This window comes from Chanodichthys erythropterus, chromosome 4 (genome assembly GCF_024489055.1).
Source record: "Chanodichthys erythropterus isolate Z2021 chromosome 4, ASM2448905v1, whole genome shotgun sequence".
NCBI lineage: Eukaryota > Metazoa > Chordata > Actinopteri > Cypriniformes > Xenocyprididae > Chanodichthys > Chanodichthys erythropterus.
In genome coordinates, this window is record NC_090224.1 from 14626703 (window position 1) to 14649241 (window position 22539).

The following is a 22539-nucleotide window of genomic DNA, read 5'->3' on the forward strand; positions in this document are numbered from 1 at the left end:
AGGTTTAGCCAAGATAGCAAATTTTCTGTGGATTGTGAGCGGCAAATTTCCGCACAGCCGATTAAAACTCACCTTGAACTGGGTGGTAATGTGATATAGTCAATTGTGGCTGAATCATAGAGGACTCAGCCGAATGGTTCTTTAGATATCCTATGTACAGCTCCTCATTGCTATCGCCGCATGTCCTCCCTTGAAAGCGTAGAGCGCTCTGAGGACGCGCTTGATTACTGAAGTCGACTCTTTGAACCGAATCTCCAGCATGTTCGGCTCCCTTGAAAGATAAGGCGCACGATTGAATCATGGGAGTCAAATCTTCAGCGGAGTCGACTCTCGTTCTATGGATTATGACCGTAGAATACCATTGGGCGTAATCGATGCTTTGACTTTGATTTACTCAAACGACTCCAGGACGGATTCTATCATGTGTAGCAGGTTAATATAACATTTTAGTTATTAAACAAACTGTACATTAGAAGGCGGGGTTGAATTTAAGACTCCAAATTATCATGTGAAAAATAACAAGGGTTTATATGTAGTCTATTTATATGTAGTTTATTTCAGTTTTCAAAATAAAAGTCTGAAGCGCAGAGTTTAGTAATGACGTAAATGTGTAAGTCAGGAGTTTTGAATTTTTTTAGCGGGTTTCGGTTTATAGAAACTTTAAATAATAAACAAATTGAGTAAAAAAAAAAAATATCATTCTATTTATGCTAATTTATTTAAAATTCAGTAATGGAAAACAATACACCAATGGCAATTTTAGATTTTGGGGTGAAATAATGGATTTCAATGTAAATTTTTGTCAAGATGTAAACTTGTACATTTAACAGATGTCGTTTGTGTGTACATGGGAACTTTTTCTTCATGCATTTTAATTGATACAGGACAACTTCACCAAAGCATTACTAGTATTGAAAACATCCAATAAATAAGTTTATTTAGTCTTACATTCTACCAAATGTGCAGGTGTTTTATGATGATATTGTCTCCCTTTATTTGTACTATGTGTGTTTATAGAGCAGGTGGACTGTATGAGGTTGCAGTGGAATGACAGATTATAAAGCAGAGAAAGGTCTGAGATAGCATTTTTTATTATTTTCTAAAAATACAATTACAAAAGTTTCACTCTAATGAAGAATAATCTTTCTACCATACTGTATCTACCTATTTGCACTAAGAGGATTGAGTTACAAAAGTCTGTTCTCTTAATGGAATGTCAAAATGAACACTAGGTCTGTAATGTTGTGAATGCACAACAAAAAAGAACAGCATTTGCAATTATAACAGTAAGATATGTAGTAGTAAAATTGTTTCCATGTTTGCAATATTTTGCTTATTCTGAAATGAAATGGAATGAAACAGAACTGATTAGCCTGCTATTCTAGAGTGCTTTAATGATCTCAGATATTCAGGATGAAACTAGGTTAACCACACTCAACCGTGGTTGCATTAATGTGCATGTTTTATAAGAAGTGGTAAGTATATGGAATTTTATTGTCAATACTGAAATGAACAACAAATCTTCCCCCTCAAATATTACACCTACTGTAGCTGCACAGAGAGTACACAGAATAAACACAAGTCATGAAATTAGTATGTTGCCAACAAAATGCTTCCCTTTACTGCCAAATGTTCAAGATTAAACCATGATGGTCCCTTCACCGACCCAGCACAGTAGCCAACAATGCCATCCGAATATACATCCCATTCTCCGCCTGGCGGAAATAAGCAGCCCGAGGATCCGTGTCCACCTCCGCACTAAAAACAAAAAACAAAAAATGGATTAAGAGAGACTGCAAACAAAACTTTGTATTCAGCATTGTAGCTTCCAATATTTGCCTTGACACTCCTACTGAAAATCTGACTTTAACCTGATGCTTTAAACTGAGAATAGCAAACCTGATCTCATTGACTCTGGGAAGAGGATGCATGACCACCATCTTCCTTTTGGCTCCCGTCATGATATGTGGGGTTAGGATGAACTGCCCGAAACACTGTCAGAAGAAGTACATCTTTTATAAAAACTCCATGATGTTTAAAAAATAAAAGATGCAATGATCTTTTCAGCAAACTCTCCCACCGCTTTGTACTCTTCTTCAGAGGCGAATCGCTCCTTCTGTATTCTCGTCATGTACAGGACGTCAGTCTCTGGGAGGGCCTCTTCAATGCTGTTAAACTCCTCCTGTGGACATAGTTTAGACATTTGAGGGAGATACAGCAATGCAAATAAGCACAAGTAGAAGTCCACTTCTGAATTCATAATTTTGATTGTGTCGTACCTGTTTGATGCCTTTGGAGGCCACAAAGTCGATGATCTCAGCGGGCATGCTGAGGTTCTTGGGGGCCACGTAGCGCAGAGTGATCCTGTACTGAGTGAGAAGTCTAGCCAGAGAATGCACAGTACGGCCATGCTTCAGATCACCAACCATGGTAATCTGAGATTTAAGAAAAAAAGTTCAAAAAATTAGAACAAGACAGGTGTTAAAGTCATTATCAGAACTTTGCTCTGTTTGAGGACTTTGTATGGTGATGCTAGTGGCACTAAAATTACAGCTCCAAGTGAAAAATCACAAGCTAATAATTTGAGAAGACCGAATATTTTCTCCATGTGAACTCACAGTCATGCCATTGACCGTTCCAAGCTCCTCTCGGATCGTAAAGATATCCAGAAGGGCCTGAGTGGGATGTTCTCCGACTCCATCACCAGCGTTGATCACTGGCCGCCGACAATGCCTTGCTGCACTCTACAAACAAGAAGAATAATTATTAATAATTTTTAATAATTATTAAATTAATAATAATAATAATAATAATAATAATAATAATAATAATAATAATAATATTTTAGAATAACATGCAGTGAGAATGTGCATGAAACAAGTAAGGAATATTTATGAAGAAAATAATGGGGTCAATTTAGATGTCATGTCTTAAAAGCAAAACTTCATTATCAAAAGTGCACTACCGGGTAAGTTTTTTTGTTTTTTTTTCTTCCCTCGGACAAATGTATATTTTTATTCATCAAGGATGCATTAAATTGATCAAAAGTGACAGTAAAAGACATTTATAATGTTACAAAGGTTTTCCCATGACAAATAAATGCTGTTAGAAATTACTTTCTATTAAAATCAAATCCTGGAGAAAAAAAAATATAAAAGTTTCCACAAAAATATAAAGCAGCGCAACTGTTTTCAACATTGATTATAAAGATATGTGTCTTGAGCAAATCAGCTTATCAGAATGATTTTTAACAGAAAACATTTTAAAGTGTAATAAAATTTCACATTACTATATTTTGAACAGTATTTTTGATCAAATAAAATGCCACCTTGGTGAGCGCAAGACTTGAAAAACATTACAACTTTTGAAAGGTAGTGTACATTTCTTAAAAAATGCATTAACGTGTTTCTCACTTCTACAGCTCCAGGTATGGGGTGTCGCAGAACAATGACATCAGCATAGCAGCTCATGGTGTGAACGGAGTCGGCCAGAGACTCTCCCTTCTGCGTGGAGGACGTTGACTCGCTGAAATGCACCACTGATCCTCCCAGACGCTGCATGGCTGCTGCGAACGAACTACTGGTGCGTGTGCTCACCTCGTAGAACATGGAGGCCATGACTTTACCCTGATGAGCAGAATAGAATTAAATGAAGAGTTTATATGAACTTATTATTCCCATCTATGTTCATTTCATCTCCTTCGGCAAAGATATTCTGTTTCCAAGGGCCACAGATGCCCATTTCTAAAGGAAGAGATCTTCTTCAAACTGTGACACGTCACTGCCAGATTGAACAACATCCTGACTCCAGACTGCTGCTGACTTGAGCATTTGAATACTCCTGCTGGGGGAGGTTTATGTAATGTTCAAGATGGGCTGCAATATACTACAAATCCTCCAGTGGCACATACTCTGCTACTGGAAAGAATGACACTATCAAAAATCAAAAGGTACAGGTTTAATCAAGGTCCAGTCTGCTCCTTCCACTCTGTTCCTCAAGGATTCCCTTAAAGGGTTTGTTCACCCAAAAATGAAAATTCTGTCATTAATTACTCACCGTCATGTCGTTCCAAACCCGTAAGACTTTTGTCCATCTTCGGAAGAAAAACGAAGAGGTTTTTGATTAAATCAGAGCCAACACAACTGCCAATTTTAATCCCCAGAAAGAGACTAAAGACATCATAAAAGTAATCCATGTGACTCCAGTGGTTTAACCTTAATTTTATGAAGCGACTTTTTTGTTAATAATTAATAATGTTAATAATTAATAATGTTAATAATAATAATAATAATAATAATAATAAAAAAATATTATTATTATTATTAGTGCAAACAAAGCACTTGTCACTTCATGTTTGGTTGTTTTTAACACCATGCCACTTCATAAAATTGAGGTTAAACCACTGGAGTCACATGGCTTACTTTAATGACGACTTAACTGCCACTTTCAAGCCCCATAAAGGTAGTAGTGTTGGCTGTCAATGGATGAACATGAAGCTCTCAGATATCATCAAAAATATGTTCATTTGTGTTCCAAAGATGAAAGAAAGTCTTAAGGGTTTGGATTGGAACAACGTGAGGGTAATTAATGACAGAATTGAAATTTTTGGGTGAACTAACCCTTTAAAAATTATTTTAGCATAAGACCCACCACCCACCTTGAAGCAATTAACCAATCTAAGAGCCACTCTGTCAAACTGATTCTAACTAACAACTCATTGATCTGAATCTGTTAAGACATTCACAAAAAAGAACCAGATTCACAAATTGACTATTTTTTTGTTTTGTTTACAAATATCACTTAAAAAAAAAAAAAAAAAAAAAAAAAGTAAAAGATCTTTTTACTAATAGTTAGTGTACCTTCAAAATATCCAAGGGTCTCTCTTTCTGCACCATGAGACGAAGAGTATGTGCCACATTGAACAAGTGTGACATCTGAAAGTCCAAGACAGACAGGAAAGATTAATGAGCCACTGTAAATACAATCCTTTTACATGCATAAAAGCAATATTTCTGGACTCGACAACAGGAGAGACAACATGTTGTCACCTGTTCCTTGCTAAACTGGCGCACGGACAGGATGTGCTGGCCCACCAGCGGGTGCAGCAGTGGGGAGGTCTGTGGGTGGGGCAGGATCTGCTGCTGCCCAGCTTGAGGTGACAGGATCCTGGCCAGGGGAGGAGGGTGTGCGTATGGCTCTGCTGGAGGAGCCAATTCTGATAATGGAAGCAAAAGAACGTCACGTTCAGCACACAATATATCACTGCTGTGTATTAGTCAACTCACTTTACACCAATAAACAGAACACTGCATAAGAGCTCATTGAGATCAACCTGAATCATAAGGAGCAGCATGCAAGCAAAGCATCATCAACAGAGAAACAGACCATCATGTCTTGTTTTGATTATGCTTGTGTAAAGGCTAAAATATGCCCATGTAATGAATCTAGAAACAAACAGACTGGCAGAGTAAACAGAAGGTAAAGGTGGCAAAGCTATGGTAAACATCACTACAAACATCAAACCTGCATACGGTGCTCTTAATGACACCTCCTCTTCAGCTGCTCGAACATTAAGGCACAAAGTTTGAAGAAATGGATTAGTAACTGTACAATTTCCATAAATTGCCAATGCACTTTGTAAAATGTTTAGTTTTAATTTTCCAAAAAAGGTGTTGAAAGCTGGAAAAGTGAAATTGTTTTCTAGATATTTTATTAATGATATAAAGCAACACTCCTCTTACGATGGAATTCCCGATGGTTAGTATTACCATTTCATATTTTAATTATCATTAAATCCGTATTTGATTTCAATGTGTGACTTCAATGTGTGTATCAGTACCTTTTTAACATTTTCAGCACATTTTAACACAACTGTGATCAATTTGATAACGGTGATCATTTTTGTACAATAGAGTTTCATTTCTATCACACATTTTTAAATATCTGCCGTTATCCCAGCATAACAGGCAATATATTAAAATGTAAAATCACCACATTAATAACATTTAAAAATCTTGCTTTAGCAGTAGTTTGCATGCATCCAATTGTATATTATCTGTTTTTTTCCTAGCTGATTTTAAGATCGTCTTAAATGAACTTCAATGATTGATAAGGAAGATGAAAAAAATTTATATGAATTTATTCATAGACAGTTGCAGAATCATGAGACTTTGATATTGATTTGATGAAACTATACACATCACATGGACGTTACCCAATGCCTTTTGGCGTTGTATGGTAGATCTTTTGAAGCCTGCATGTAAAAACATGTCTTGCTTGAAATGTGGTTTTACAGTAGCAAATAGTTCAGCTGAACCATTTACAAGTTCATGAAACATGCAAGCTCAAACAAACAAACAAACAAACGACTAATGCTAGCAAACAAATACTGCCATCGTCCAAGTGAAGCACTGTCTGAATTTAAAAGTTTGTTTTACAAAAAAATTTAAATATTGTAAACCGATTATCGACAGTACAATGGTTCATTTGGCACACAACTCATGCGCAAGCTCTGAGTGAATACATTACAGGCCTATAGTACCTGGAGGCAGACCAGGATCGGATGCACGGTGGATACGTGGTGGGAGAATAAAGCGTCCATCCCCAGCTGAACGGCGTGGGCTCGGGGCACGGCTACGGACCACATCAACAGGTGTTGCCTGACGAGGGTGCTCAGGAGTCATTGCCTCACGCTGTAATTAACAAGCGTGGTTATTTGTTAGCCAGTGTACAAATTAGATAGCAAGAGCTGAACTGAACAATGCACGTTCAGGAAGTTGAACAATTATTTTAAAAATATATGTTACCTTAGGAGCATCCTTTATCATCTCGGTTGTTCCTGCTGGGGCTACTGACCACGACTTCACATCCTGACCATAACCCGGAGGTACCAACACCTTAAGAGAAAGAAGGATGATTAAACCTTGAAATTTATGAAGAGCATGTGCGAGACAAATTTAGCTGGGCAGTTAGTAATTACATTTTAGAGAAAAATTGCCAAGTAACAAAACACTGATTCAAAAGTTGTTGTTTTTTTTGAAAGAAACAAATATTTTTGGAAGGATGCATTAAAAATTCATCAAAAGTGACAGTACTTTTTTTTTTTTTTTTTTTACATCGTTACAAAAGATTTCTATTCCAAATATATGCGGTTCTTTCAATTTAAAGAATCCTGAAAAAAAAAAAAAAAAAAAACAAAAATATATATATATATATATATAAAAATATTTCCTAGCTGATTTTAAGATAGTTTAAAATGAACTTCAATGATTGATAAGGAAGATGAAAAAAATTTATATGAATTTATTCATAGACAGTTGCAGAATCATGAGACTTTGATATTGATTTGATGAAACTATACACACACACCACATATACATATAAAAAAAAAAAAAAATATATATATATATATATATATATATATATATATATATATATATATATATATATATATATATATATATATATATATATATATATATATACACACACACACACACACACACACACACACATATACACATAATATAATATAATATAATATAATATATATAATATAATATAATATAATATAATATAATATAATATAATATAATATAATATAATATAATATAATATAATATAATATAATATAATATAATATATATTATAATAAAATATATATTATAATATAATTATAAAAAATTAGTTTCCACAAAAAATACAGCAGCTCAGTGGTTTTCAACTTTTTTTTTTTTTTGAGCACCAAATCAGCATATGAGAATAATTTCTGAAGGATCATGTGACACTGAAAACTGGAATAATTACATTTTTAAAATATTAAAATAGGAAAGAGTTCTTTAAAATTGTAATAGTATTTCACAATATTACTGTTTTTACTGTATTTTTGCTGTAATTTTTTTTTATATACATCTTAAAAAACCATAAACATTTGAATGGTAGTAATACATCCATTAGCTCTTTACCTGTCCATCAATATAGGCCACCTCTCCTCTGAGCACCACCCTCATGACCTTTCCCTTTACTTTCATGCCCTCGAATGGTGTCCACTTTGACTTGGTGAATTGCATGTGCTTCGGAATAGTCCACTCTTGCTCCAAGTCCACCTGAAAAATTCATGCATCTCTTTGAAATTTAAAAAAAAAAAAAAAAAAGAGGCACATTTTCAGGCAGCAATTTACTATCTGAACTTTGTAACTCTGAAATACCTCTACATAAGTGTCTTCTTGAGCAGGAAGAGAGAATATTCTGCTGGGATTTTCATAGAGCCTCTTGATGATGTCATCGATGGTAAGGCGACCCTCACTGACAGCTGTGAGCAGCAGAGGAAGCATGGTCTCCAGCCCCGGGTAACCTGGAGGCGGTTTCTCGGAATTCTTCTCCTCTACTGAATGAGGGGCTGCAAGAAAAAAAAAAAAAAAAAAAACACCACTAAATATAAGCTTTCAAGAACTGCTCAGGTTTGACCATCAATTTATGTGATGTACTCGGCTGAAGTTTTGGAGTCAGTAAAGGGTTTATTTAGGCCTTATGTAATAAAATATTAAAGTACTTTACTCACTTTAAAATAGTAAATGTACTCCAAGTTTGAAATGTATAAGTCTACTTAGCTTCAATGTCAAAATAGTTTGAAAAGTGATCTAAAGGTGATGTTTCAACTAAAAAATAAAGCATATTTTAATATATCTTGTGGGACTGGATCTTTGATAGTCTGTTTTTTTTTTTTTTTTGGACCAACCACAAGGTTTGTGCGTCAAATCAAATAGAAAAGAAATAGAACACTAGGAAAGAACAGGCTGAAGGTCTGTACAGGGTGTTTTAAGGACAATCTGAATTTTAAAGTTTTTTTTTTTTTTTTTTTTTTTTTTTTTTAAAAGGTCTCAGGTTAATGATTTTGAAATTGTCAAGCCAACATAATTAGTTCACTTTAGATGTGAGACATAGCAGAGAAATCTGATCCTATTATTACCGTGGTCTGTTGCGAAACAGTCAATGATGTCTAGATTTTCCCACAACGCCTCCATGTCCTCACGTGTACCCAGCATGGGCCGCACTTGTGCCCTGCCATTTCCAATGGCAGGCACATTATCTTCACATAGGAAGAGATGGTGAGGTGCCACTTCACATGTCACCTGGATACCCTTTTGTTTAGCAGCTCGAATGATCAGAATCTGACAAACAATGTATGATTTTAGTTGGTTAAACCACAGGAACATGTAAAGAAACTGGATGAAGGCTTGACCATGAAGGTACAACAAAGTGCATTTGTTAGACCACCACAAATAACAAGGATTCTTACCTCTTCTTTCTTGGCTACATGGCAAATATGAACGGGTCTCTGATACAACTGCGCTACCATCAAGATTGCTGCCACTGTCTGCCTCTCAGCATGTGCCACAATGGGCAAGTGCTTTGGCCACTTTTCAAAGTGCTGCATGCAAAGAAAATTACTCAAGATGTGGCATGACAGTAAAACGAAAAATTGTATCCCCCCAAAAAAAATGAAATATTTAAAATATTTAAAATCCATTTAAAATAAAAACTACATGCATTTAAAATAAATATATAATAAAGTGGAAAAACTCGTCAAACTGGTTTCCTCAGCCTCCTCGGGTCTCCTTACCTCCATCCACAGAGAAACATTGTCCATTTTTAAAGTGGAGTATGTGTCATTCAAGTACATCTTCAGACCAGCTGTAGAGCTTGCAATGGACGGAAGTAGTGTAGCATTGTCTGATGATGCCCCCACGAAAAGAGCATAATCACAGCAGCACCCAGCCTTGGCAAGCTTGATGTATTCACAACAGAAAAATAGTCCATAAACACAACCTCCCCATTTTTTTCCCCCATGTTAATAACCAAATCTGTCATTTGTTGATGTTACCTTCTGTGCCATAGTGAATGAGCTGGGGTCAATGATTGCAGGGTTAGTGTTGGGCATGGCACACACCATGGTGATTCCTCCAGCCAAGGCAGCAGCCGTACCCGAAGAGAAGTCCTCTTTATGGGTGGCACCAGGCTCCCGCAGATGCACATGGACATCAATCAGACCTTTCAACATACAAGTATGAATGGCATCAACCATCATTTAACCATCTTAATTTAATATATTTATTTTGACAATCAAAAAATATAAACATCTGAAACTACGCTGCCATACTCACCAGGTAAGCGGATGAGTTTCTGTGATGTCATGCTGTCCACATGAGTCTTTACACGAGGAGCCCGACCAATTTGCCCTAGCGCCTGCCAACCCCACACACATTTCAATCTTCCAAGTTTTAGGGATACAACAGCATGTAGTTGACTTCAAAGCTAACAAACTTTTAATTTTGTTGGGTCGTCAACAGTGTGAGAGCGTCACTGCTCACCTGAACAAACAGCTTAGTGCATTTGATGTCAGTAATGAGTGGTACGGAGTAGTCAATGGCCATTCGACGAGTACGGTAACCTTTGGTCACAAAGGAGGACAAGCGTCTTCCACCAGAGTTCCTCATGGACAGATTGATGACCAAGTCAAAATGGTTCTCCTCTAGATAGTCCATGATGTTCCTTTGTTTGTCCTTATTATGGCAGTCACTCTCCTCTTCAAAAGGCCAGTCCACTGCCATCACCTGATCAGAGACATGATCAAATGGAAATTGTGAAACAGCATACATTGCCGGCTCAAACACTTTAAAATAAATAAATAAAAAGTTTTACAGTATGTTGTGTTATTCCACGGTACCTTAACTCCATGTTCAGTGTAGAAGTCAGCAGTGCCTAGACTGGCATACAATTTATAACCCAAACTCTCCAAAGTCTGGACTGTGGGCAGAAGCTCGCTCTTATTCTGAATGAATTTAAAACAAATACATTTCATTCCATTAAGATCAGAAACTTGATTTATACATTCTCTGAAGAAAGTGAATGTGCAAAACGTGCACCACTACAATGCAGCATTGTGTTTAACTGAAGAATACATTTATATACCTTAAACTGACTTTATTTTCATTAGTGTAATTTTTTTTATTAAATTCTCACCAACAGCCCAACCATATAGGCCTATAGAATGGTAAACAAAACAAAACAAAAAACACAAAACAAAAAACACAAAAACAAAACTAAAAAAACAAAACGGCAAATCAATCAGCTCCATAACAGATTCCAAATGATCAAGGGTTTGGGGCATTCCATTCAAACCCATTGCAAATGTTCCGCCAGTAGTGGGCACTCATGCAACTTAAGCAATGACGTACATCCAAGTGAATGAGACAGAGAGGAAAGTTAGCAAGGGAAGGGCATAAAAAAAGTGGACTTAAAACGTAGCCCAACTCAAGTAAGTCATGCTGTAAAGTAACTCGTTACCTTGTAACTACCAATGGAGAGGAGAATATTCTCTTTAGGGATTTTGAAGCCGGTGCTGAGCATGGCTTTTAGATAGGCCTCATATCGATTCTCCCCAAAACAGGCCACTTCTCCAGTGCTGGTCATTTCAACACCTAAAACCACATCTGCTCCAGCTAGCCGTGAGAAGGAGAACTGAGGAACCTGAGGGCCACACACAGATCAAGCTTATGTAGATCTTGGAAAACACTGGGATAGTTCAGTTCAAGTATTCCCATCAAAAACAAACATTATCAAGAGTAAACAGACACTGTGAAGCTCATTACCTTAACTCCCACAATGCCATTCCCCCTCATCAGCCCAACAGCCTCAACTTCCTCTCCCAATATGACTCTTGTTGCTAGGGCAACAAGATCGACACCAAGTGTTTTGGACACATAAGGGAAGGAGCGTGAAACTCGCACATTGCATTCTATCACCTTCAGCTGATCATCCTGTTGACAAACACATACGATTTAGTTTCAGCAGCAAATATTTTGAAATGCACTCATCCTAGCTAAAAAAAAAAAAAAAAAAAAAAAAAAAAAAAAAAAATTAAACTCACCTTGGCAATTAGCTGCAGGTTGAAGGGGCCGGTGACCTGAAGCTCTTGGCCGATAGCGTGAACTATCATCTTAATGCGCTCCATGGTTTTGTGGTTGATGTCCTGAGGGGGAGTCACCAGTGTGGCATCTCCAGAATGCACCCCTGCGTTCTCCACATGCTCGGACACCGCTATGGCAATGACCACTCCATCACAGGCCACGGCATCCACATCTATTTCCTGAGAGCAATATATCACAATCAATAAACGTTACAAAATTATGTGCAAAGCTTGCCACCACAATAGCTTACACACTGATACTACTAAAGAGTACTACAGAATTCAAAGCTAATATTACACATAAGGATCAGTGTTATTGTAACTAAAATTATATATACACAAATATGTCAATTTAAAAAGCGGAAATAAAATAAATATAAATGTCAAAACAAGTTTAAGTTGAACTAAAATTAAAACTTAAAGGGTTAGTTCTCCCAAAAACGAAAATTCTGTCATTAATCACTGGTTCTGTCTACTCATTCTGAGTCGGCATAGAACCCGGAAGCACTGAACGTAAAAAGAGTAGAAGACTGATAAGGAAGAAAAGTGATTGTTAAATAAAGTCATTATATTTGTTGCTAAATTAAGGTTGAACCACTGTAGTCACATGGACCATTTTAACAATGTCTTTAGTACCATTCTATACAATTAAATTACTGTCTATGGAGGAGTCAGAGAGCTCAGATTATCAAAAATATTGAACGAAAGTCTTGCGGGTTTTGAACGGCATGAGGGCGAGTAATTAATGACAATTTAAATTTTTGGGTGAACTAACCCTTTAAATTTCATTTTAAATTTAAAACTAAAACTAATAAAATTGCATTAATGCTAAATAGAAATGTAAAAAATAAAATAAAATGAAAAACTAGTACTAGAATAACACCAAGGATGCACTTATTAAAATACTGGCCAATCCAATTTATTTTTATTTTTTGGCTGATAACAGATAAATGGCTGATATTCAAATTCTATAATATTTGGTCTAAAAAATAAATAAAATTTAAAAAGCAAAAGTATTTTAAAAGCAAAAAGTTAATTTAGTCATTACAACATTAGAATTTATATACTGTATTGAAAATGGATACTCATTTTGAGTCTAAAAGATAAACCAAATGTAAAAATAGAGGAAATTAACATGCATGCATAAATATCTAATATGAACTGATACATAATAAATACACACACACACACACACACACACACACAGTATGGTACCAGTATGTTACAGAAATATTGTGCATGCCTAATTACAGAGTCGTATGAGAAGTTTATGCAATCTTTCTCTTCCATTCCCAACTTGAACAACTGGAAAAGCAAGACTTTTGGCATGAAATGAAGTTATTGTACAACATTTACACTTCAGGCGACGGCTGTGGTGAAAAACACGTTAAAACCAGCAATGGTTCCATTTTGCAACGGGTGACTGTATAACTCCATAATTAACTCCTGTCTCTCCCATATATATATACACATTTATTTTACTGAGAACTGGAACTGCCTCAAGGAGGGAGATGTTTGTCGACTAACCTTGGCTTCCTGAATGAATTTGGAGATGACGACCGGGTGTTCCTTTGACACGGCAACAGCGCTGCTCAGGTATTTTTCCAGGTCAGTATCCGAGAAGGCAACATTCATAGCAGCCCCGCTGAGAACATACGATGGCCTCACCAAACAGGGGTAACCCACTGTCTCACAGAAACCCACTGCAGACTACAACAAGAGAAATGTCAAGGGGTCATTTGAAGTTACAAGCAGTTATAGAAGAACTTTTAGAGTGTTCATGGTATTCCTTGAAGTTGAATGAATTCTTACCTCAATATCAGACAGCTCTTTCCATCGGGGCTGACTGATTCCTATGGTGTCCAGCATCCTGGAGAATTTGAAGCGGTTCTCCGCTGAGTCAATGAACTCAGGTGAGGTGCCCAGGATCCTGCACTGCTGTCTATGCAGGGACATGGCGATGTTGTTGGGCAGCTGCCCACCCATGGACAGAATAATTCCTTCTGGGTTCTCCATCTCGTATATGTCCATTACCACCTGTGATTAAGAGCAGATGTAAATAACTAAAACTGAAATCATTAATAAAACTCAAATTGATAAATGCTACTTTAGATAGAAATGTACAGTATAAAATATGGATATTCAATCTGAGATTTGCTAAAGATGACATAAAACGTTTAAAAGATTAACTTTAAGTCAAGATTAACTTTAGACAAAGGCTTAATCTAAATCTAAATCCAAATAAATATGCAGAATTAAAATTCCAGCATAAAATCTCTAATATCAGCTGTTAAGTGATTGCGATACCAATATACTGTGCATCTCTAATTCTAAGGAGATTCAAAGTATATATTTCAGTTATTAACAACACACAATATCCACATTAATTCCTTACCTCAAAGGAGATCTCATCAAAATACAGTCTGTCGCACATATCATAATCTGTGCTGACCGTTTCTGGGTTGTAGTTCACCATAATTGTTTTGTAGCCCATCTGTGAAATATACAGTTCAATCAAACACACACTGAAATTTCAAAAATGTATGATTTTATATTTCCTGCTTCAATTCAAGCCTCATAAAGGTGCACTTTACACTTAATACAGATGGCTCACCTTCCTCAGCTCCATAATACACCCAACAGCGCACCAATCAAACTCCACGCTGCTTCCTATGCGGTAAACCCCAGAGCCGATCACCATGACATGGGGATGCTCGAAGACCACATCGCTTTCTGATCCGTTATATGTCAGGTACAGATAGTTGGTGAAGGCAGGCCATTCGGCGGCCACTGTGTCAATCTGTTTGACCACCGGAAGAATCTTCCGGTCTCGCCTCAACTTCCTCACAGCCAGCTCAGTGCTGCAATGGGGGGAAAAAAAAAAAGAGCAGGAACCTTACTGTTTTTGTGGTCTACTGCAGCCCGTTTTAAGTCTTGACACTTAAACTGTTTGATTTTGCTAAAGAACCATCAAATGCAATAAATCACAGATATAAATACTTTCTGTTAGAGCACTTTTCCTAGGTACCTTTGCACAGCTTGGGCAATCTGTTTGTCAGAGAAGCCCAGCTGCTTGGCTTTCCTCATGACCTCAGGTGGCATTGCACTCTCATCCTGATTATACGTCTCCAGAATCTTCTCGTGGTCTGCAATGTTCTTCATTTTATGCAGAAACCAGTGGTCTATTTTGGTCAGCTCATAGAGCCGTTCAACTGTGTAGCCAGCACGCAGTGCAGCTGCCAGAACAAAGATGCGCTTGTCTGTGGGTGTCTGCAGCTCCTGAGATATGAGACAAAATATTTTTGTTTTCATGTATTATTTTTTTCAGCCTGTTGCATCTGACTTGGGAGTGAGATGGAGGACCTGTATCTTCAGTACAAACCTCTTCGGTCACTGGTTTGATGGTGTGATCGAAACCAACGCAGTTCTCATCCACCATTCTCAAAGCTTTCTGGAAGGCCTCTTCAAAGCTACGGCCAATGGCCATCACTTCTCCTAAGGAGGAAGAGAGTGCTGAATGAGATCACAACATACTGGATATTTGTGTTCAGCACAGATAGCACCTTCTGGATCTAAAAGGGAAGTTAATATGTAACTGACATTTTAAACCATATTATATATATATTTATATATATATATATATATATATAATATTATATTATATTATATTATATTATATTATATTATATTATATTATATTATATTATATTATATTATATTATATTATATTATATTATATATATATATAAAAAAAATAAAAAAATAAAATTCTCTCATTTTTACACCATTTAAAATTTCCTCTAATACTTATTTTATTTCAGCCTTATTTAAATTAACAAAACCTAATTTTAATATTTTTGGTTAACAACAACACTATACTGAGAATTATAATATACAGATCTCTACTGCATTTTTTTTTCTTCCCCACATAGGATGCTCACCAACGCTCTTCATGGAACTGCCAATTGTAGTGCTGACTCTGAGGAACTTGCTCAAATCCCAACGAGGAACCTTCACCACACAGTAATCCAGACTAGGCTCAAAGTTGGCTGTAGTGGAATTAGTCACTGAATTCCTGGAAAACAGTCACGTTTAAGCAACTTTGAAAATAACAATACCCATATGTACTATCACATTCAGTATAATAGCAAATTTTAATGAAAGTACCCACTTGAGCACAGGGAGAGGGATTCCCAAACCAAGCTTAGCAGCCACATAGGCCAGAGGATAACCTGTGGCCTTACTGGCCAATGCAGAGCTTCGCGAAAGACGAGCGTTGACTTCAATGATGTAGTACTGCCAAAACACAAGCATGAGATTATGCGTTAACCACCACTTCCAAAAACCCATCATTCCTGGATGATATAAGTGATTGAATTACCTGCTCGGATTCAGGATTTAGGGCATACTGAACGTTGCACTCTCCCACAATGCCCAAGTGGCGAACGACTTTGATGGCCGTGTTTCTCAGCATATTGTATTCATAGTCATTTAATGTCTGACTAGGAGCCACCACTATTGACTCCCCAGTATGGATTCCTAAAGGATCGATATTCTCCATGTTACAAACCTAAATGAAAAGATATCAATTTAGAAAAGAACACATGGGAAAGCAAATACTGGTAAAATGTGAAGGCACTGTAAATCATTTTGGATTAAAGTGTAAACATCAGAATATAAGGGAAACCAACAACTCTAGGTGCTTCGTACCGTTACGCAATTGTCATAGGCGTCCCGCACCACTTCATACTCAATTTCCTTCCAGCCTTTAAGCGATTTGTCAACCAGGACTTGTGATGTGTGAGCAAAAGCCTGGGTAACCAAAGTGATCATTTCCTCTCTATTATTGGCAAAGCCTGAACCCAGTCCACCCAGGGCAAACGCAGAACGGACCAGAACAGGATAGCCGAGTCTTTCAGCTGCAGCCACTGCCTACAGGAATTACACAAAAAGATGGACCAAGCATACATTGAAAAAATGTTTACTAACATTTTAACGAGCTAATAACAGCACAATCTGGATATAGCCTTGTTAAAAATAAAATAAAATAATGTATTTATTGAAGTTTTTTTTAATCTGTTTTGGCTTTAGTAGAAAGACAATTATTTAGTATTGGCAAACATGTTGCCTTTATAACACCATACTATTTACAACTTCATTAATTGGTCTCTATACATGAAAATATATTACAGGGCTTTATATATTAGGAAGAGGGTCTCTTGCAAGTGAATCATCATAACTGGTCCTTGACATAAAAACACAATGAGATTCCCTAATGTACAGTAGATTAATGAGCTAACCTGTTCAACAGACATGGCCGCCTCACTAGGGGCAACATGCTCATCGATTTCCTCCATCTTCTCCACAAAGATCTTCCTGTCTTCAGTCATCTCTATGGAGGACACTTGGGTTCCAAGCACACGCACTTTGTATTTTTCCAGCACTCCTTGCTTAGTGAGCTCCACACCACAGTTCAAGGCCGTCTGACCTCCAAATGTGAGCAACACTCCATCTGGACGCTCGTTCTTTATCACCTATTCGAAGGGCGGAAGGATGGAGGATTGAGCTCAGGGACATTGCAAAAGCTAAACTTTGTGTTAAAAGCATTATTTCAGTATTTAAAATCGGTGTTGAAAAGGTGGCCTAGTAAATTACTCTGGGATGGACAGCTTTCTCCTACCTGTGTGACATACTCTGGTGTGATCGGGAGGAAGTAGACTTTGTCTGCCAGGCCCTTTGAGGTTTGTACTGTGGCAATGTTTGGATTGATAAGAATGGTTTGGATGTTCTCCTCTTTTAGAGCTTTTATAGCCTGGGGAAAAAAAAAGATTTGGAGAAAAGATGTTAATTTTAATTATCGATTTTGGAAAAATCTAATCAGTGTTTCAAATTCTCCTGTAATGCTGGCTTTCCAGATTCAAAAGGAAGCTTCATTTACATAGTCACTCCGTGACCAAGCAAGTTTCAAATTAAGAGAAAACGGAGAAAACAAACAGCTGGCTTGTGCGATGCACTCCAAACAGTGTCAAGGGTTTTTCTTTGATGCTCACCTGAGATCCAGAATAGTCAAACTCTCCAGCCTGTCCAATGGAAAGCCCTCCTGAACCTAGAACCAGAACTTTACGAGGTCGAACAAATGCTTCCGGGTCAGGAGATCCAGGGAATGTGAGGTGCTCCATTAGTCTTTGCTTAACTGTATAAAAGATTATAGTTTATGAGTAATAATTAGTCATATAAACACGATTAGTACACCATAAGAACATTTGCAGAGGCAACAAACATATATAAACAACCCTAAAAGAATTATGCTTTTGCTTTACAGGCATACGTCATAACAGATCACCTGATTTTCCAGCTTTGCCCTCTTTTGCATCTTTGATTGTATCCAGAAACACATCAAAGAGACCAACAAGGTCTGTGGGACCCGCCATGTGTTCAGGATGGAACTGGACACTGAAAAAGATAATACAGATATAAATTTTCATCAACTTTATACATTAAAACCATTATACCAATTTGTATTTATGAATATAAAGAAAACACACAAATGAGAAATGAAGGCAAACCTGAAGAGTGGTTTGTGGTTATGAACAATGCCCTCACTGGTTTGGTCATTGGCATTTGTGAAGAGCACATCCCAGTCTTCTGGAAGAGTTTGAGGATCCACAGCAAACCCATGATTCTGAGACGTGATGAAACAGCGATTTGTTCCTTTATGGATGCAGGGCTGGTTATGGCCACGATTACCATACCTAACATACACCATAAATGAAGTTGTAGTTCTTTTTAACATTCACAATAAGAAGATACATTGCTTCACAGACATAAACCATCTCCGAATGAACCTGCTGACTATCTGCTTTTGAAGAAAGGGCTGTAGACTGGCATTACATCCAGCCTTGAGCACAAGCAAACAAAGCAACTATCCCAGGACTCTTAGAAAAACACAGCCGCTTATCCTAAGAGTAACGCAGTGGCTCCTGTCTAGATAGCTGAGCTCAGCATAAAGTAGATTTCACACCATGTTGGTTTTCGTGAAAACTTGAAATGACATGGGAAATGCCAAGGAAACAGCCTTTTGTTTCTCTGCAAACCCTATAACCCACCGACCATAAAGTGATGCTGTCTGGTTCAGTTACACTGCAAAAATCCTATCATTATTATTATTCTGTACCTTTATCTTGATTTAATGGCGTTTACTTTTTTTTTATTACAAAAAAATAAAAAATAAAAAAAATTCCATAAATTGAACAAGATATTAAGTTTCAAAAAAATTATGAAATTTTCCTGTAGATACAATTTTTCTTTTGATTTTCCATATACGATTTTAATAACATACACATGGAAGGATAAAGATCTATTAAAGATATACCACAAAAATTTCATACTCATGGCATTACAAAACTGTATGACTTTCTTCTGTGGGACATAGAAGATATTTTGAGAAATGTCTCAGTCTATTTTTGTCCATTCAATGGAAATCAATGGGCTCCAATGTTGTTTGGTTCCCAATGTTCTTCAAAATATTGTGTACCAAAGAATAACAATTCATGCAGGTTTGGAATGACATGAGTGAGCAAATAACAAAATGTTCATTTTTGAGTGAATTATTAAGAAATAGGAATAATAAGAAATGTGCATTAATACCAAAGACTATAGAATAACACAAGACGTGGCACTCGGATAGTTTTGAATGGGAGAAAGTGTAATGCGCAATATGGCGGAATAAGTCCCACCTTCAAAATAAGAGCCAATCACCGACTGGTAAAGTCATCGCGTCACTTCAGCGGCCGTTAGAATTGCCGGTGTCTATGGAAACAGTCAGACCCGCGCCTCCGAAGAGACGCGCATTTAGGTCTGCGCATGCGCATTAGCTTGATCCAGCCTGAATAATAAAGTTTTGTCATGATTCAAGCGTTTAGAAACTAAATTTATGAGCTGGTTGTTGTTAGATTTCATTGGTGATTTCAAATATGAAATTTATTCGTAAGGTTGGCGAACAGTTTTGGAGAATTTGATGTTTCCCCATTCAATGAGATAGGGCATGATGCCCAGGATGCCCTAGAGGCGTTTTAAAGATGGCCGCCGAGTGAAATGACTTTTCTTAAAGGGACTTTGGTAATACTCAGTGGAAGGTGAAAAATATGAATGAATGAATTGCTTACTTCATTTTGTATGTTTTTGCGCCAATGACCAAAGACAGCAGCTGGTGGCCCAGACAAATCCCAAAGACAGGTTTGGGATTCTCCACACATGCCACCTTCCGTATATTCTCTACAGTCTCCTTACAGTACTCTGGATTGCCAGGGCCATTGCTGATGAACAACCCATCAAAGTCTAGAGAGAAACAGAAGCAAAACAGAAGTGATAACATTTTCATTCCCCTAGAATAGCAGACAACACTTTATCTTTAAAATATATGCATAAAACACATCCTTCAACAATATGTGGAGAACAGCTCTATGGCTCACCATTGCTGTCCAGAGGATGATCCCAAGGAACAACGGTGACCCGGGCTCCTCTCTGGCACAGGCAACGGATCTGGTTGTATTTTATGCCACAGTCTATGGCAGTGATTCTAACCGTTCCCTCTGGATTAAAAATTTTTGGTTCCTGATGGCATAGAAATAATATGTCATTAAACAAAATTAAATCACATTAAAATTGATCTGAAAACATTTTCAAAGCTAGCCACCTACTTTCATGGAAACTTCTTTAACAAGGTTTCGGGTGTCCGGATTGTCAAGCGGAATGTTGTTGGCTGAAGTTCCTTCCAACACAAGTTTGCCCAACATGGTTCCCTTTTCTCTGATCTTTTTGGTCAAGCGTCGAGTGTCAACCCCTGATTTCACAGGAAGAATATTTTTTGTGTTTCAGATCAAAGCTATAACCTAAACCAAATGACTCGCTATACTTTGTATAAATCAAAGCAAAGCTTGCACTGACTGACCTTCGAGTCCAGGGATGCCTTGCTCTCGGAGCCACTGATCCAGAGACTTGGCAGAGCTCCAGTGACTGGGATTCTCTGAGACCTCCCCAACAATGAGAGCAGCAGCATGGATTCTGGAAGATTCAAACCACTAGACCACAAAGAGGAACATTTAGAAGAAACCATACCAGTAGAGTTAGAATTTTCTGTTTTAGAATAATTCTGTATTATTAAGAAGACTACAAGGATACAAGAAAGGAAAAAACCTTGCTGAGTCCAAACTCTCCATCTTCATCTTCAGGAACACCATAATTGCCAATCAACGGGTACGTCAGAGTAAGTATTTGGGACTTGTAAGAGGGATCTGTGAGAGCCTCTGGATAACCCACCATTCCTGTCTGGAAAACTGAGGACACACAAAGTATGTCTTAGGGATGCCAAAAGTACTGGTGCATTGGTACAAAATCAATAATGTATATATAAAAGTTTTCTTTAGTGTTCTTTATTTCTGATGGTTCACTTAAATGTATACTTGAAAAAAACATTACTGATTTAAAGGTACCAAACCACGGTTTTGATTTAATTTGTTACAATCTAACTTAATAAAGAGGCCTTAATTAATAAATATAATATTATAATATTGCCGTGGTATCAAATTTATCAAGAACAGTGAAATTTTTCAGCTTTTGTTATTGAAATTTTAAGATCATCACCATCCTAGTATTACTACTGGTTGGGACAGTGTGATATAAGAGGGGTTTTGTTAGGGTTGTTGGGTTTGGGTTTCTGTCTTAGTCTTCAAAGAAAAACATTTATACAAGTCAAACTTTTAGACTTGGATTAAAAAGGTGCTTTTTAAGCAGTAGTGAAAGAAGCATAATCTTTTTTTTAATTTTTTTTTTTTATAATGGTGACTACAGAATTCTTACTGTAGACAAATAAAACTCTAAAAAAAAAATATGGCAAGACAAAAGATCACGAACTTTTGTCAAACGATTTAATTTCTGAGACGTCACACATGTGGCGCCAACATGCCCTGTGAAGTAGCTACTGGCGAGTGTTTACTTTGAAACGTTTAGCGCGAAATCAGACACGTGTAACTTACTTCCTGTTCATCTCATATTTATTAATCACTTTCCGGTAAGAGGACAGGACAAGTGTAATATAAGGAGCACTAGCAGAAAACAGGGCTGATAGGGACACATCATTCCATTACATTTCACTTACCAACTTCACCAGACACTGAGGATACGGCACCGAACAGACGGCCTTTAAATGCTGTCCCGTCCTCCAATACTAAAGATGCCATTTTCACCGACATGGCTGAGTATTAGTACTTCTAAAAGCAAAAAGAATTACAGCGAATATCTAGCGCTTAAAAGTATGTGAACCGAAGTGCGTATGTTTTCCCTTTCCGCCGAAGTTCCCACGTGAAAACCACGTTGCTCAAGGTGATGTTCACCCGGATGCCGAATAAATATATGAGATCTTAGATATCGCTATCTAGGCCCAAAAAAAACATGCTGTCCTGATGTACACGAAGCTCATTGGTCAATAACGATGTTTTAAATGGGTTAAAGCCAAAAGAGTTCTGGTCAATAGAAAAGTCCACGCTCTGCTCCAGTCACAGCAGCGTGGAGCC

The 22539-nt window shown here is 37.2% G+C and overlaps 2 protein-coding genes and 1 long non-coding RNA gene across 10 annotated transcripts in view; 1 reads left to right on the forward strand and 2 right to left on the reverse strand.

Annotated features, from left to right (window-relative positions):
• Positions 1 to 1069, reverse strand: part of dnajc5ga (DnaJ (Hsp40) homolog, subfamily C, member 5 gamma a) — a 16749-nt gene extending 15680 nt beyond the window's left edge. For 3 of the 4 annotated variants that reach the window (XM_067384234.1, XM_067384233.1, XM_067384232.1), the window contains exon 1: positions 73 to 1069. The gene's annotated coding sequence lies outside the window, so the exon portion shown is untranslated. The remainder of the gene's footprint in view (positions 1 to 72) is intronic. The other variant, XM_067384231.1, reaches the window with a different exon arrangement.
• The window catches only part of LOC137019135 (uncharacterized), an 8084-nt gene extending 4526 nt beyond the window's left edge, over positions 1 to 3558 (forward strand). Inside the window, exons 2-3 of the long non-coding RNA XR_010894967.1 lie at positions 1018 to 1072; positions 3422 to 3558. This is a non-coding gene — a long non-coding RNA (uncharacterized lncRNA). The remainder of the gene's footprint in view (positions 1 to 1017; positions 1073 to 3421) is intronic.
• cad (carbamoyl-phosphate synthetase 2, aspartate transcarbamylase, and dihydroorotase) lies at positions 1079 to 22534 on the reverse strand. Of its 5 annotated transcripts, XM_067384217.1 has the most exons (45): positions 22125 to 22532; positions 21164 to 21303; positions 20919 to 21048; positions 20668 to 20810; positions 20440 to 20581; positions 20134 to 20305; positions 18535 to 18720; positions 18312 to 18421; positions 18019 to 18161; positions 17649 to 17780; positions 17269 to 17502; positions 16679 to 16900; positions 16350 to 16538; positions 16140 to 16264; positions 15910 to 16043; positions 15351 to 15463; positions 14997 to 15247; positions 14583 to 14829; positions 14364 to 14462; positions 13781 to 14005; positions 13496 to 13678; positions 11930 to 12148; positions 11652 to 11819; positions 11347 to 11529; positions 10727 to 10831; positions 10371 to 10613; positions 10164 to 10245; positions 9884 to 10050; positions 9623 to 9787; positions 9299 to 9430; positions 8969 to 9170; positions 8208 to 8398; positions 7965 to 8105; positions 6807 to 6896; positions 6542 to 6692; positions 6215 to 6253; positions 5524 to 5559; positions 5049 to 5215; positions 4860 to 4934; positions 3414 to 3626; positions 2619 to 2744; positions 2280 to 2435; positions 2081 to 2182; positions 1900 to 1994; positions 1079 to 1758 (listed from the first exon to the last, which is right to left on the reverse strand). In XM_067384217.1, the coding sequence occupies exons 1-45, from the start codon at positions 22216 to 22218 to the stop codon at positions 1659 to 1661; spliced, it is 6762 nt and encodes a 2253-aa protein (XP_067240318.1). In that variant the 5' UTR covers positions 22219 to 22532; the 3' UTR covers positions 1079 to 1658. The 5 variants fall into 5 exon arrangements, with proteins under 5 accessions (XP_067240318.1, XP_067240320.1, XP_067240319.1 ...); XM_067384219.1 differs by lacking the exon at positions 6215 to 6253; XM_067384218.1 differs by lacking the exon at positions 5524 to 5559.
• Between the last annotated feature and the right edge of the window lie 5 nt (positions 22535 to 22539).